The sequence below is a fragment of the Euleptes europaea genome, chromosome 11 (assembly GCF_029931775.1).
Source record: "Euleptes europaea isolate rEulEur1 chromosome 11, rEulEur1.hap1, whole genome shotgun sequence".
NCBI lineage: Eukaryota > Metazoa > Chordata > Lepidosauria > Squamata > Sphaerodactylidae > Euleptes > Euleptes europaea.
This window is the reverse complement of record NC_079322.1, coordinates 43,423,754-43,441,000: the sequence shown is the minus strand read 5'-3', so window position 1 is coordinate 43,441,000 and position 17,247 is coordinate 43,423,754. Positions and strand designations below refer to the sequence as shown.

Genomic DNA, 17,247 nt, shown 5'->3' with positions numbered 1-17,247 from the left:
GTGTATGCTTTACTGACATTATATGTACTATTCCTGAACTATTACATCATAAGATTGCTTCCATATCATGTACTTTAACTTTTTTAATGCCCTAAAAGTGGCATATTAGTGAAGCTAATAGTAACCTGAATTAAACTAGTTCAGTTTGAAGTTGGTTTATGGATTTGGTAGAAAACTTTGAAAGATTGTCCCACAATCTTGTATTGTTGTTTCTCTTGTGGATTTGTGTAGAGGGAGTTTTTGCCCCATGATATTATCTTGTAGCTGGTGCCTGCGGGAGTAATGTAAATCATGGCTCATATCTGTTTTGGAATGGCTTCTTTCACTTCCATCCTCTTTGATCCTCTCTCTAATCTCACCCATGACTTCATTATTTTTAACAGCTTTTTAAAACGCGCCTTGCCACTGCTTTGCAGGTGTCCCACTGTGCAAAATTAGTACTTCCAGAGGCAGCTATGAGAAGTATCAATTCAGACTTTAAAGGGCTACAAAGTAGAGAGTATGTACTGTAGAAGATGTTGGTTAACACATCAGAAAACATCTGCAAGATAATACATAAAGGTGGCAGGAAAGAATGTATGCTGTAATGTAGGGCTTCAGTTCTAAGCACACTTACTGGGTAATGCTCTGTTAAAATCAGTGGTGCTTCATTCCAAGGAGATATTTAAGATCAGGAGTGTGAAGATCAACCAAGCATCATTCAAGTGCATTGTTAATTTTTTTTCTGATTCTTTGAGATTTTCTGATATTGTGAGAACCCTGAAGAATTGTTGTCACAGTACTTTATCAAAAACAATTGCACACCCAAACAGTAGTCGAAATTTTGCTTAAATAATTGTGGTCATTGTTAACCTACACAGATTCAGAAACTCGGGAAATGGTATTTTGCTGGTACCTTCGATAACTTTTGTGGTTACAATTTTGCATTGTTGATGAATGCATGGGAGGTGTATTAGCTGCAGGGCCATCTTAACAGCATTATAGGCCCTCGAGGAAAGCACTGCACTGGGGCCCCTACCTACACAACCACTCACAGGAATAAAAATGTAAATTATCGATAAAATTAAAGATATATTTATTGGTGCTTCCTTAATGAACAGGTTCTTTCTTACATTATACTTCAGTATTTATTCTTAATCCAAAACCAAATTAACATTAATTTTGCTTATTATCTTTAGTAAAACACATGCTAAATATGCAAGTCACAACATACATAGATTAGCACGGGGCACCTATGCCCGTGGGGTCCCCCAGCAACTGCCCAGTGTGCCCATGCATTAAGATGGCCCTGATTAGCTGATTCTGAACAGGGTGGAGAAGTGACTCACAAGTAAGCAGAGTTTGGAGAAGCACTAAATACAAACCACCGTGCTAGTGAACAAAACTCCACTTGCTTGGATATAAAATCCTGATTTGGCAAAGTTCATTAGCTGCTAGGTAGATTGCATTTTCATTGGCGAGATCGATTGCAGCGGCTTGCTGCCACAGCACCAGTTGACTGCATTCCCCTCTTTGATTGCCACGTAATGCTTCGCCCTCACTTTTTCTTTCTCCTCATCCATACAGATCATTTTGTGTTTCTCTCCTGTCGGTTCCACGCTGAGAGTTAGAGCTCGGAAGTTCCCAGCCATAGTTAACTGCACAGCTATTGACTGGTTTCATGAGTGGCCCCAGGAGGCCCTGCTGTCCGTCAGCAGGAGGTTCATTGAGGAGACGCCTGGGATTAAGGTACAGAGTTTCATGTTCCTCAGTCATATGCAAAAGCAGCACAGCTCTCTGGAAGATCAGTAATGGAACAATTTTCTTTTCACACACCTTCATTTAAAGTTGCAGAGTTCACTGTGGTTACTATATTCCTTTGATACAGGACAACTAGTTCCATTAGAAAATTTACAGAGTTTGAAATTTAAAAAATCCAAAATGTTTCTTTAAAAACATTTCCAAAATGTTTCTTCAAAATCCTAATATCTGTTTGTGAGCTTTTAGACCTCCTTGTGAAATGGAATGGTTTCATGTCGTGGACTTGTTAAAACTTGTTGTAAAATTAGATGAGTTTAGTTCCATTTCCATAAATATAGGAAGTGAAACACTGCATCCTTTAAATCAAATGGTTACTTCTTCTGAATTTACTGACATGTTTTTCACTCTCTAAAGAACTAAAAAAAAGAAGAAGGCTGTCCTCAGTGTTTGTCCAGCAGATATAAAACCTGACTCTGCAAGTTTTCTTTTAAACTGGAGCCTGAACTGAGAATATTTTCTCAGCACACTTCTTGCATCTATTTGCAAGATGCAAGTCGGTAAAGTAATATCATAATTGGCTCGAAATAATTGCATTCTGATATGATACTTCCTTGAAGAAGTTCAGGAAGTAAGAACAGAATACTGTCAGTAACCATGAAACCTTATAAATCACTTAACTTCATTTCCCCTGTATTCACACACACACACACACACACACCACTGCAAACACACCGACACACACTCTTCCTCTTGAGAATGACGAAGAGACAGATGGAGACATGCTGATAAAACATTGGCCTCCTGCTCTACAAAGTGCTTTGTTAATGTTCTAATGTGATTCCCTCCCCCACTCAGCCGGATCAACTTTGACCAGGAATAGGAAGATTATAAAAGGTCAAGATTAACCTCAAGGTGATTAAACACTGAGAAAATAAAAAAGTGATTATGAATGGCCTGATACCGGTACAGGTGCTGATGACAAAAATGGATGCAACATAGTAGAGCAAAGTCTGAAAACATAGAAATTGTGTGGGGAAAGCTGGCTCACGATTGGTTTATAAATAACCAAAACAAAAGGAAGTAAAAAATCTTTATTCTGGCTACAATCCCAGTGTTTGGGTTTGGTATATCAGTTAGTGCTCAGCAGCGTAGGTATCTGTTTGCTGTGATGCTGTCAAAGTAAAGGACTCATAATGATGAAAAACACGGGATTTCCAGAAGGGTAAATGAAGCGTGTTCAATTGTGTCTTACTATCTGTTGCTATAAAAGGGAAATTCATGGCAGCCAAACACTGCTGAATCCTGATAAAAGCTACCAGTGAAAGTCTGGCCATAACAGCAGATACAATGCCTTGGGTAAATGGATCCACTGTTATGGACACCAGTTGCAGTGGTCAGTTTAGAAGGGGGTTTATGCAATTTTTCTGAGAAACCATAATAAACATTGAAAAAGTTGCATTCCATCTAAAAGTAACAATACATTATGGTTTGAAAATAGAGTCAGTTGGGGAGGGGCCAGGGGAAATCTCTTGTACTAACAATATTGAACAATGAAACAGTGGCTGTGATATTACAAAGAGTGACCAATGACATCTACTGGCCATGGAGAGACTTGTCATTTTCTGTACCAGCACTTTGCAGATGACAACTTTACAAACTTATCGGCTGTGTCACTAGCACATTCATTTTTTCTCCAAAATGTCTTATTTTAGTATGCTGAAGGGTTGTGGCATATCTTCATGTGTTTGGATATCTCTTTAAAAGAAAAAAAATTCAGGTTATCTCTGTGTCTCAAAACAAGAACATATTCTTTTCATTTTCTTTACCAGTGATATTTAGTAAATCAGAAGCTGCTTATAACCTAGTCCGGTGAATTTTACCATTGCATTGACTTGTATAAAACAAGAGGTGGGGGGAGCTAAAGAAACCAAAGGAACAAAAACAGCCAGATTCCTGCTTCCACCCCTTCTCCTTGGTGTTTGTGAAGTAGAAAGCTATCCATCATGGCTGGACCACACTAGTGCCTTAGAAGCAGTAAGGGGAAAACTGCTCTTGTTCCTTTCTTCAATAGTATACTGGATTCTTTGATCAAGGGAAATATTTAGACACTTTTGCTGTTTATATTGGTCCCTGTTGAATATAACCACCTTGGTTGTGTTGTAGAGAGCAGATTTGGGGGCTAGGAACAAAACCCTTCCTTTCGGTTGAGTGTAGCAGTAGTACAGATGTATACAATGATGAGAATAAATTTATGAGTCATGCTCTCATTGTCTTGAAAAATTCATACTTCAAAATTACTGAATAATAAATCAGTTCTTTAACTGAAGCTGCTTCATTGAGAGCCACTTCAGTTTAGGCTTTAGTTATGAAACTGAGCTTATATTCATTATAATTATACAACAGAATATATTTTGGACATGTGGGAGTGAATTAAAATTAATTAACGCAAAGGCCTTACCATTTTTATCAGTGCTTCCTTCTGAGCTTCACATTATTTTTGAGGGGATACACATACATTTTTCCAGTATTATGTGGGGGTGTCCATCATCATTCCATGCAATAGATACTGCTTTCCCACAAAAAGTAAACCAAGATCCTTATCTTTTACCTGTCTATGGTCATTATATATCATGTTGTGCTAAAGGAAGACTGGCACCTGTAATTTCTCCCAGTGAGTTTCCATCTCTAGCACATACAAAGACACGTTTGAGCCTCCACATGACTCTCTAGTAAATCAGATAGATTATTGCAGATAACTTCATTTCAAATTAAACAAATGCTTAAAATGAAGGAGCATATTTTCTGCACAAACTAATGATGTGATTATTGCCCCATATATTTTTTCAATAAAGTAACTTTTTAAAACAAAATAATTTTACTTTTCCATGAACTGAAATTTAGTCAACTGTTAGTTAATACTCTCAGTTCAGAGGAGCATTTAAAGGCAGTGGTTGTATCAGATGCTGAAGGTGGTTTCCAGAGAACACAGCTGAATAAGGTAGGAATAAGGTGATAGAGTTCTCAGATAGTAGTGGAAACTGTATCCCTTTAGGTTGTGAGTATGATATTTTTGCTCTTTTGCTACATAAAAATTCTGCAAGTAAAACAAACACGGCAGGCAGAAACACATCCTGCAATGTGTTTGTTTTCTACTTGCAAAGTGGTACAGTCAATGGTTGTGATGATAAAATGGAGGAAAGGAAAACAGTATAGGCCAATTTGGGTCCCCATTGGGGAGAAAGGGGGAGTATAAACGAAATAAATACATTTCTTAGCATTTCAGTACTCTACCACCTTATTTCCACTTCATTCTAGTGCACATGTAGATCCAGCTCAAGTTTCATTGGAAACCTTGAGTGCTTAAGACCTTGCAAATGTGACATGAAAATAGCACGCAGGTGCACATTCTGAACAGTAAATAAGTGAATTTCATTTATGGATTGAATTTATGAATCAAAAGTCAAACATGCACATGGAAGTATCCCCATTAAATTTTAAGTTGAATAACACAGCCACATTATTTTATTAATTCTGTACAGACATGTACTTATTTTCAAAAGACAGCCACCGTTGTAAGGGAATTCTTTTCCTTCTCTTCAGTCTTCAATCTTTTGTAAACAATCTGGGAACCTGAGATTACCTCAATGTATAGTTTATGATGTAGAGCATGTAGCTGATTGCCTCTAGCAGGGTCTTTACACAGAACTCTTGGACATTTGTAGAGATTAATTAATTTTTAGATCCTATTACTGTGATAAGACCTGTTCTCTAATTTAAGCTTTTCAAACAATCTGAACATGTTATTGTCCCTCTTGTAGATTTGAATACATTAGCTATAATGTTTTGTCAACATTTAATATTGTACAGAAGAGAGTCAAGGCAAGTGGAGCACCCTGCCAGGTCCCAGGTTGCCAGGAGAAGGGAATTGCCCCACATGATGCATCTGAAAAGCAAGCTGTAGGGGAAGGAGTCCCACACACCCTGGCTCAACCATCAGCCTGGCAACGGTTTAGGGCAGGCCAAAGGAGACATGGATATGCCTGCACAGTGGCCAGGGATGACATGCTTCTAGAGGAAGAGGGAAGAGGCCAACTTCATAGGCACATCTGTGACTCCTTCAGCCCAGCCCAAGTGGTTGCCATGACGACGACTGTGCCATTGAACAGAGCATGGGAATGGGGCAGCCAATTAAACTGTGTAAAGTTGTGTCATAAGAGCCCCGTGGCGCAGAGTGTTAAGCTGCAGTATTGCAGTCAAAAGCTCTGCTCACGACCTGAGTTCGATCCCGACGGAAGTTGGTTTCAGGTAGCCGGCTCAAGGTTGACTCAGCCTTCCATCCTTCCGAGGTCGGTCAAATGAGTCAACAGCTTGCTGGGGGTAAAGGGAAGATGACTGGGGAAGGCACTGGCAAACCAACCCGCAAACAAAGTCTGTCTTGGAAACGTCGGGATGTGACGTCACCCCATGGGTCAGGAATGACCTGGTGCTTGCACAGGGGACCTTTACCTTTTTAAAGTTGTGTCATAAGAGATACTTGAGGCATAAAAGGTAAGGCATGGTGTAAAAGACGCCTCTGAAGAGAAATGGGAATGAGTTGAGAAAGTAAATACATTAAGAAGGAAGGAGAAGGAAGAATGTTCAGCAGAATTTAAGGTACACTGTATATTAGCATATTTAATGACCAGATAATAAGAAAATAAAAATAAAAATTCTGCTCCTAGAGTTTCCACAAAGGAGAAGATTGGTGGGCATGGACTGGTTATCATTTTATACAGTTTATCCACTGCCAGCTGAAGTTAGATCTTAGGGAAACCTTTTATTTCTATTTGTTAAAGGACAGTTGACCACATATAACCAGTGTGCATGGGCTACACCACTCAGTAAATTGTGACAACAAATGCAAGATCCATAATTAAATTAATTAGTAGAACCTACATTCAACTTCTAATTGGCCCAGCCCCATGATTTACACAGCCATGGTAATTGTATTCACTGAGACACTGCAAAGGCAACGCAGGCCTTGCAGAAGCTGTGGAGGATGAAATAATCAAAATATGATGTCGTATCCATGTGAGCTCACCTCTTACTTAAAGATCTAGGGTAGTGTTATTGCCCACAAAAATAAGAGGGAGAAATGTGCAGATGTGAATGGACTTCCCAGTTGACTTCAGTGGTAGGGACAATTCCATATGGCAATGATGATGCTCACATGGAGTATCTGACAATAAAATCAAGGGAGAAACTTTTTGTCTTAGACCAGAAAACAGTGATCTCTTCTGCCGAGCAGAGATGGTTGGTGCTATCTGCTCTTTGGTGAAGAAAGGTGCACCTGGAATTAGTACCTCCTAACCCCAACTGATGATTATCCATCAACGATCTGTTCAGCAGTGCATCCGGGTGCAAAAACATACTATGTACATAGGGCTGTTCCCCAAGCAACATCCATTTGCAGGCTTGGGAACACATTCATGTGTGGAACTCTGCTTCTAGTGTGAATCTAGGCACATGCATGCACAAGTGTTGATTTTTTTTAATTGGCCAGTTATCACTGGGAATGTTTACAATGTTTTATTTATTTATTTATTTAATTCAATTTCTATCCCACCCTCAATCTCCGGCCAAAGCCGGGCTCAGTGCAGGTAACAACATAATTTAACAGCATACGTGTAATAAAACCATAAGTATATTACAGCTACATAAAAAACATTTTAAAGTACAGCCAGAATTAATAAATACAATAAATATAACAAGATGATGCTCATTCAGAGCATACCAAATACTGAGAAGACCAATGGAGCATATATACCGTAGTCACAGTTCCAAAGAAGTAGGGGGATAGGTAGGGAGGCCAGCACAGATGACAAACTGTGGCTGTCCTCAATTATAGGCCCGGTGGAACAACTCCATCTTGCAGGCTCCGTCTTGTTAGTTTTAGTTATTGGTTTATTGCTGTGAAATTAGTTTTTACTCAAGAAGGGTCAAATTAGCAATAATTTTACTGTTTTCCTTTCTGCTTGATGGCGCTTATACTAGAAAATAAGGTATAGTAGTATTGAACAAAACACCACCAAAACCTTGGAGATAAATGAATGGCAGAATAAATAATTTATGCTAATGAAATTACTGCAATTAGTACTTCCACAATGACCCTTTTAGAAGCCACAGCTGTTAATGTCAGGAAGTGCTGTCACTGCTGACCTTATCATAAGAGAAAGTGACAAATTGAAAATGCAGGGAAGACCAATCATCAAAGAGGTCTGCTCAGAACGATTAGAGTTTTCTGAAAAACAGTGTGAATTACAACCAGCTGCTCTCTGGCTCAGCATGCCTCCCATGCTGTGCCATTTTGTTAGCTTGATAACAATAGTTATTTTGCCCCATTGGGACATGTTGTCTCAGGCCACTTCCAGCTTTACCGGAACCCACTTCTACCCTTGCTGATTTACAAATGGAACTGTTGTTACCAAAGGCTTTTCAGGACTGCTGTGTAAAGATTTCTCATAAGGATCATGGCTGGGCAGAAGCCAATCACTCTATTAAAAAAAGGTTTCCTTGGCTAATTGTGAGTGTGGGTGAGAGAGAACAAGAAAAAATGATGGGAGGAGGTATTTAACTTCTTAAGGTCTGAAATGGATTTTGAATGTGCATTAACTATGTCCTTGGGGGAACAAGAGTTTGGTCAGTTTACTCCTAAATCATATAATGCTAACATAAGAAGGAGCTCTTTTTAAACAAGCCATGCACAAAGATAAGTTTTCTTTCCAAGACAAATTACAAGTCTGTCTTAATGAACCTGTTTGTAATATTAATTATGTTGCCTTGAAACGTTTAGCTGTATCAACAGCCACTCATGAGTAATTTTCCAGAAGATCTCAAAGCATTATTGACAATGCTTTGGTAAATTATGTGTGACTTTCCTAAGAGTTGCTGTAGCTCATTTAATTCATATTAATTGATTTTTAAGTTTCCCTTGATTAATTGAACTGGGTACATCTTGTACTGAATGCAATAAATAATCATTAAAATGAGGGAGATGTGATTCCACAGATTAGAAAGTTAAGTGCGGTAGAAGTCGTAGAGGACAAAATGAGAATTACTTACAGTGATAATAAAGCATTTTAATGGTAATTTTTATATAATAACAAATGTTTTAAAAAGAATAGGGACTTTTGAATTTGCACATTTATATTTTAGTTTTATGCCACACCAGTAATTCCACTGTCAATCAATATACAAAATAAAATCAAGGCTAGAGAACAATAAGAGTAGCATTCTCTGTCCTACTGGAACTAATTCCTTTCTCATTTTCCCTCTAATATTTCATGCCCACGGCTTTCTCTTTGGCCACTGAACCAAGCATATAAATAAACGTATCCAGTTTCAGTGCTATATGGGAGGCAGGGGTTTCACCTTGCCCCCTCAAGAAGCGTTAGGATCTTACCTAACAGATTGTTCTACAGTCAAAGGATCCCCATTGTTGCTGTTATGGTTAAGTAGGATTCTTTTGCTTCTCCGGTCATTGCCTTGGAGCCTTGGACCATTTTGGCTAGCTCCAATCAGAGGGGGTACCATGAGGATCAGCAAGGAGTATGGCCCCTTCCAACTCTATGATTCTATTTGGATTGGGCCTGAAGCTCAAAGGGGGCCTCAGATTTAGACACTTGTTGATTTTTTGGCATTTAATATGTTTTACTTGTTTTAATGTACATCATAGAGTGTCACTTTTTATTATGGCTAGGTGTTTCAAAAAAGGAAAATGGCCCAGGCCTCTCTAGACCTCTGAGAGGGCCTGCTGATCACTGATGTTGTTCAGTTTTATTGCATTGCTCATTGTATGTATTATACTGTCTTTTGCATTGTCTTATATAATTCCGTAATTCACCTTGAGCCTTAGCGAGAAAGGCAGATGAGAAATTAAGTAAATAAAATGAAATAAATGCTTGCTTGCTTTCTGCATATATTCTGAGGGTGGAGGTCAGGGGGGGGTGTTTAAGCAATAGGTGAGACAGTCATAAAGGTATGCCTTGGCTGGGTCTGCCTCCTTCCTGGCAAGTCCAGGCTCAGCAGAGCTTCCACAACTCAACTGATAAAGGAGTAGGGTGCCAGTGCCCAGGCACTGACTTTGAACGGAGAAGTATTTTTGAGCAGAGAAGTATACATTGTTTGTACAGTGTAATGAACTGAATGTTAAATCTTATATCTGAAAGTACCTTGTTTATCATTGGTGTTTTCAGCCACAATTTTATGACTCTATTTGTCACTTTATGGCCTATGCTCATACCAGTGTGAATGAGATAAGTGCAAAGTTTCATCAGAATGAGAAACGGTACAACTATACGACTCCAAAAAGCTTTCTGGAACAAATCATGCTTTACAAGAACCTTCTAGAGAAGAATGTGCAGAAAATATCCCAGCATAAAGAACATCTTGTAAATGGCATTCAGAAACTGAAGACAACATCTTCTCAGGTAATACTGACAATAATACATTTCAATCATACTAAAATCATAATGATTTTAAAAATAGTTTTTGAGTGGAAAAGTGTTATATGGTATATAGTTAGAAACTGTTGAAACTTGATTTACATCTGTATAACTGTTAATGTATATTTAAAGACCATAATTGGCCTTTGCCCTTTTCTAGTTTTGCTTGACAGCTCTCTGAGGAGAACAACATATTGAACAAACAGATCTGTTTCTCTTTAAGAAACCATAAGACAATTCGCCATTGTCTTTGCTGGTGAGTTTAAGCAAAGGCCTCTTTCCCCCAGCAAAGCAGATCTCTGAAAAGTCATGTTGCACCAGATGCTGTACCCTCCACACCTCTGGCTTGGCAACTAGAAAACTCGTTGCCATCTTTTAGTGCAGGGATTCCCAACGTGGTGCCCATGGGTGCATGCTGCCTGGCGACACCTTTCCTGGCACCAGCCAAGTGCTTTTAGAAACTGGCCAGGGCCTGGTTGGGCTTTTGTTCAGCAGGGCTTCTGTTTGGCTGTTCAAATTTTTTAAAATTGCTTTTGCAGGAGCTGCCACCACAGCACAAAATTTTTTCACTGTTATAGCTGAAGATAAGCTGTAAGCAAGAAAATCATTTTAAACAATATGTTCATTTTAAAAGGCATTAAGCACAGTGTCTGCCTAAAATGTTAAAGATTTACTGGTAGAGTTAAGGATAACCTCACTCCCTCACATTTTGTGGTTGGCTGCACTTCCTATGGCAGCCATTTTGTGGTTGGTTCCATCTCCTGCAGTAGCCGTTTTGTGACTGTTCCCACCATCCCATATCAGAACTTCAAAGGTTCCAGCAGGCTCGAAAATGGTGGGGAAGCCCTGCTTTTGGGATTCATCTCTATTCTAGGAAACACAAGAATACATAATTTCCCATCAATATGTTATGCAATATCTGTTTACCACAAAAATATATCTCAGTCTGAAGAACATAAGAATATCCCTGCTGGATTAGGCTAAGGGTCCATCAAATTGAACATCCTGTTTCTAATAGTGGCCAGCCAAATGTTTCTGGGAAGTGCACAAACAGGACATGGTGACAACGGTTCTCTGTCTTTTGTGCCCAGTAACTGATATTCAGAGCTATACTGCCTCAGCACAAGTTGGTTCCATTGTCCTGTCATGGTTGATAGCAGTTGATAAGCCTAGCCTCCATAGGAAACTAACTGAATCAACTATGTAAAAACACAATTGCAAAAAAAAAGATTTAGGGAGCAATTCTAAGCAGTTCTGCTGAGAAGTTCCATTTTATTGAGTGGGTCTTACTCTCAGGAAAGTACTTTTAGGATTGCAGCCATAGTTTTCTTTTCAGTAGAATATAATATTAATGATCTATAAGCAGTGTATGGTTTTTGGATTAATTTGCAATAAATATACCACACCAGACAAGTCCATGATGCAGGTTTTTTTTCTATTAAAAACACAAAGAATATGATAGAAATCTGTTGAGATGTTCCTTCTTTAACACTACATTCAATGTACTTTTTAACTGCATGAAGGAGAAAGTATATATTCATCTGGAGATAGTAAAGAAAAGAGAAAAATGTGCCCTACAGTTATCACTTATTTAGCCAATTAGAGAAGCGAGTTTAAATAGTTACTTGGGGTCTTTCTTGTGGTTAATAATCATAAAAATATCTCATTAACCCCCAACTGTTGCGTACTCACCTTTTCTGAAAGCTGTCCAAGCTTCCAAGTAGCAGCCATACCAGACTAATGCCTTTGCTGTTCTGCTTTAGGTGGAGGACTTAAAATACAAACTTGCCTCTCAAGAAGCAGAGCTGCAACTGAGAAATCAAGATGCTGAAGCTTTGATTACTAAGATAGGGCTTCAGACTGAGAAAGTGAGCAAGGAAAAGGCCATTGCTGATGTGGAGGAGCAAAAGGTCAGTGTAATTCCACAATTTAGTGTTGTTGAGCTATATTTAACAGAGAATAAACCTTTGTAGGTGAACAATTTTGAACACCTACCTCTCCAGGGAGCATAAAATCTAAAGAATTATTATACTTACACATGTTTCAGCATTTCACACTATGATTACCACTTGACCTTTCTTTACATTATGCATTTTTCCAACCTTTTAGCTCTTTTAATGATATGAAAGAACAATAAGTACTGAGCTCATTCAAGCATATAATGGATGGGGATCTTGAGAATCAGGCCTGTATGTAATACAGTAAAGGTCAGGAGTCATCTCTGAGCACTTCAGGTTTTTAAAGGCTTTTTTTTTTTGTTCAGTTGAACAACTGAATTGTTCTCAAAGTCCCTTCCACTGACTTGCAGCTTCACTTCCAAATGTTGCATTCTGTGATGTACTTTCTGCGCTTCAACGCTAGCCATTCAGGTCTTGGGTCCTTTCTCTCCGTATGCAGTCATTTTTCATAATGAAATTATTTTTATTCAGTTTCATTAATAAAGAAGAAACTTTACAGCTTTGTGATCTTCATTAAAGCGAGACACAAACTGAAAGTGTGCTCTAACAATAACTAGCGTTGTAGGTACAAGATTGGGGCTATCACTGAACACACAATGTTGCAGTGACAAGAAAACCCATTCCAGGGGCTCTGACCTACCAGCTTTCAAGGCAGAGCTACACTTAGGAATTTCAGTGTTCTGGCAAAATGTTGAAATGATGATGTCCCACACTCTGATTTCCTTTGGTTCCAAGACTCCTTGCCCCTCTATTTTGTGTTAAGCTTTGATGGAGGCTTCTTTCACTTTCCAATTCTGACAGGTAGATCACAACCAACACTCTTGAGTTCTCCTTACTTCCTCAGCTCCTTAATGAAGTCTGAACTCTGGTTTTTGCTGAGTAGCAGCTTCCTGTCCATCCTGCACTAGCTCTTCTGGATTGCCACCCCTTTCCTCTTGCTCCCGCCTGTTATCAGGCCTTCTCTTGCCTTCTTATGTTTTTAGGACCTTTTCTAGTACATCCCACATGCTGCATTAAATCCATTCTGATTCTCAATAACATGCTTTCCTCACTTGCCTGCCCAGTGTTACCAGCCCTGGTTTGCATTTTTGTAAGAAATCTTTATGTTGCATTTTTCTGGTGAAATATTATAGTGTTCTATTCAAGATGTGTTACTTATTTCTTCATTCATTTATTGACTTTTTATCCCATCCTACCTCCAAGAACCTCAGGGAGGTGTAAGCATTTCTCCCTGTCTCTGTTTTATCCTACAACAATTCTGTGGGGTAGGTTAGGCTGAGAGAGAATGACTGACATGAGGGCATCCCATGAGTTTCATGGTGAACAGGGATTTGAGCCTGGGGCTTCCTAGGTACTCTAATTAGGGTTACCAGTCTGAGCTTGACAACCAGTGGGAGTATTAAGGGCAGGGACATGGGGAGGTTGTGACATCAGCAACATTACTACATCCGGGTTTTACCTGGAAATGACATAGGGCAGCTCTAGGATTCCTAGAACTACCCTACACGCTTCCAGGTTTTATCTGGAAGTGACATAGCAACACAGAGGATGCCAACAGTTTTTGAAAAAATAATTCTCCCCTCACCTCTCAGAGTGGCAGTAGGCAACAGCAGTTGCCAGTGGAAGGCCTCTAGCCATACCAGGAGGCCTGGCAGCCCTAGCTTTAACCACTATGACACACTGACTCTTAAAGTGTCTATTGTAAAGCATATGTGAGTGGGACTCATACATGAATATGTGGCATGACTTTCTGGTTCATAATGTTTCTCACATTTGGGGGATAGGCAACCCCTAGCAATATGCCAAACAGACTGTGCAGGGCTTGTTCTCTGCCTGAGGAAATGAGGCAAGACCCTAAGGCTCTGGCTACACTGTTGAGACTCAGCATGTGCCTAGTTTGTCTGGTCAACTACAGCCCTTGTCTCTCCCCTCCCCCTGGTCGTTTGCCAGCACACTGACATTTTTCAACAGTAGATATTAGGTTTTTGGCATTCAGGTCAAAGAGATTACCTGTAACTGCTGTAGTTCATACATTTAACTGTGAGCCAGTGCTGAAAGTATTCTGTGATTTATGCTCATTAAGAAACTTAATGAACCAAACTTACTAGAGTATAGAAAGAGCTGTAAGGTTCAAAACCCAAACTAGTATAATTAAACTTGTACAAACTGAGCAATTCAGGAAAAACTTCAGGTTTTTAAATCATCTATTTTATGTAGATTTATTTTCTTTCTGTTGCAGCAGTTGTTCTGGTGGCTTTAGCATAATTACAAAATGCCCTTAACGCATTTCAGAATACTTCATTAAGCAATTAGGTTCAACACATGATGTGACTATCATGAGATAATTACCACCTTGGGACACTTTTCAGGCATTAATACTATTTTTCATGCCTCTAAGAATGAACTCACATACCTTGCTGTCATTATTGCTTTCCTAACAAATATTTATTAATTGAAGACATATTCATGATCATCTTTAATTTAACCCTTCTTTAATCATTTCAAGATGGTTTATGAAGATATTTTTATTTGAATATAGTGTATCAGGAAATGAAAATTTTTATCTCAACAATATGGATCTACTAACTACTTTCACGGGAGAGAAGGCGGCATGGTATAGCCCAATATCATCATATCTCGGAAGCCAAGCAGAGTCAGTACTGGGATGGGAGACCACCAAGGAAGACTCTGCAGAGGAAGGCAATGGCAAATCACCTTTGCTTCTCACTTGCCTTGGAAATACTTTGCTGGTGGTTGCCATAAGTCAGCTGCAACTTGATGGCTCTTTATACACACCACTACTTTTATACTACTTATTGGAATAATTAATTAGCATTAGTCAGGCTTTCTTTAATTTAGACTATCGAAATTATAGTGGATCATAATTTATGATAAATTATCATCACTGCATCTAATTCTTAACATGGTCTAATCTGTGGATACTTAAATCCAGATGCTACAGCCATGAGCAGACAAAACAGATCTTTTTACAAACCAGGAAAAAGTTTCAAGCTGGCAGAAAAATCTGAAATATTTAAAAAAACAAAAAACATGGAGGGTGTTAAAACCCTCCAAAATTACAGAAGCAGTGGCTGTAGCTTTAAGAAATGAATGCCTCAGTGGCAGTTGCTAGACAACTACAGTAGTACCATCAGCCTTCAAGCCTTGGTTTCTGTCAATGAAAGGCAAAGGGAGGGGGCAGGGCCCTTTTCAGGGTTGTTGCGGCATTTGAGGGAAAACTCATAAGGGCCAGGCCCAACTTGCCTAACTCACCCAAGCCCGGCTGCTTGCTACTGTTCAACATCATCCACCCCACAAAATATGTAATGGTGTAATGATTAGAGCTTCAGAATAGAACCTGGCAGACCCAGCTTCAGATTCCCACTCTGCTGTGGAAGCTCACTGGGTGACTTTGGGCCAGTCGGGCATTCTCAGCCTAATCTACCTCACAGGGTTGATCTGAGGATAGAATGGAGGAGAGGAGAATGATGTAAGCTGCTTTGAGCCCCATTTTGGAGAAAGGTGGGGTTTAAATGAAGTAAATAAATATCAGTATAGACAAAGATGTGGGGCAGATAAAAGTCTGGTAGGTTGGTGGGTGGGAAGGAGATGAGGAAGTAGGAAAAGGGGAGAGACTTTGGGGGATTCCAGAGAAGAGAAAGAGGAAATAGTGAGAGAGGATTAAATAAGATGTCCTCTGCAAGTCCTTGCAAGTGTCCCATTTTTTTTTAAGTAATTTTTATTATTTTTCTGAAACAAGTTAACATATACATTTCTACATTTGTTAAAAACCATCAAAAATTATGTTATTGAAAGTATATCTAATATACAGGTAAAAAGAAAAAGAACAAAAAATAAATCAGGACTTCCCCTACATTTTCCTCCATCCATTAATAAACCTGTATACTCTTTGGTATCAACAATTCTAATCCTAATATTTTTAATTACATTCATTAAACTAAGTCTCATACAGTTTTAAAGTTATAGCATTGAATATAATCATTAGAAAATAATTAACACTAACACAGAAAAGAAAGTTAATAAAACTCATTAATAGTAAATGGATTAGATCAATAAGTAACAATTATCAACTACTTTATGAAACAATTTCTCTGTAAACCTTCCATGTCTCCCAACACCTATTCATTATAAATTGTCTTTCTAATGTATTAATATAGTAAATTATACCATCATTACCAAAATCAAACCTTTTAACCAGTTCCTTGTCTATTTCAAAAAAAAAAAAAAAACCTAGACTCTTTTAGCCAGTCCTTTTGTCCGGAATTTCCAGCGTCTTCCACTTTTCCTCATTAACACCAAGCAACCGAAGAGCATCCTTAGATATTGTTGGTAAAGTTCCCTCTGCAAGCATAGAGTTCTCATAGTAAACCTGCATTGTAATTTCTTCAATTCCAAAATCATAAAGAGAGATCCCAGTAGCTCCAGCCTTACCACCCTTCAAGTCCTCCAACTAGTATCAAAGAATTCTTCAGGCAAATAGTAAAAACAAAAATAAAAGTCTCTCACGTTCATATCCATCGTAAGCAGCTGGTCTGTTGCAGTTTCTTGTTGAGAGGATGCAGCGTCTAGTTGTTTATCCTGGGTCTCCACTTCCTTTATGGGGATTTTCTGATCTTCAGCCGTCTTCTCAATTGGAGAATCCACTGCTTTCACGTCTGACTTCGTTGTAGTAGCTTGGTCCCTTATGTCTTTAATTACATCCAGAATAGTATCCAGTTTTTGGTTAATAGATTGATTTTGGGTGTTTATCATGGTAAGTACGTTCCATGCTTGCTGCTTTTAAGGGTTTTGTTGAAACTTAGTTGGTAAAGTCCAGACAAATACACCAAAAAATAAAAAAGTTTGTGGGTAATTCAACAGGATTCTTGTATTGTGGGTAGTACTTTAATGTTAGAATACCATCAAGTTGAAAACACTCTAGTATAGAGCTGCTGCAGAGAACAGGATATACCCAAAAGGTTGTAGGACCGTGGACCTTCCGTTACCTCCTCTTGTCCAGGAACTTGGGAATTATTTGCCAGTTACACAAGGGAGCCACACTTCCG

At 38.8% G+C, this 17,247-nt stretch overlaps 1 protein-coding gene across 1 annotated transcript in view; it reads left to right on the top strand.

Annotated features, from left to right (window-relative positions):
* Nucleotides 1-17,247, top strand: part of DNAH11 (dynein axonemal heavy chain 11) — a 164,127-nt gene that overhangs the window by 82,094 nt on the left and 64,786 nt on the right. The window contains exons 54-56 of the mRNA XM_056857443.1: nt 1,567-1,728; nt 9,975-10,208; nt 11,987-12,133. Coding sequence (XP_056713421.1) covers nt 1,567-1,728; nt 9,975-10,208; nt 11,987-12,133 — 543 coding nt within the window. The remainder of the gene's footprint in view (nt 1-1,566; nt 1,729-9,974; nt 10,209-11,986; nt 12,134-17,247) is intronic.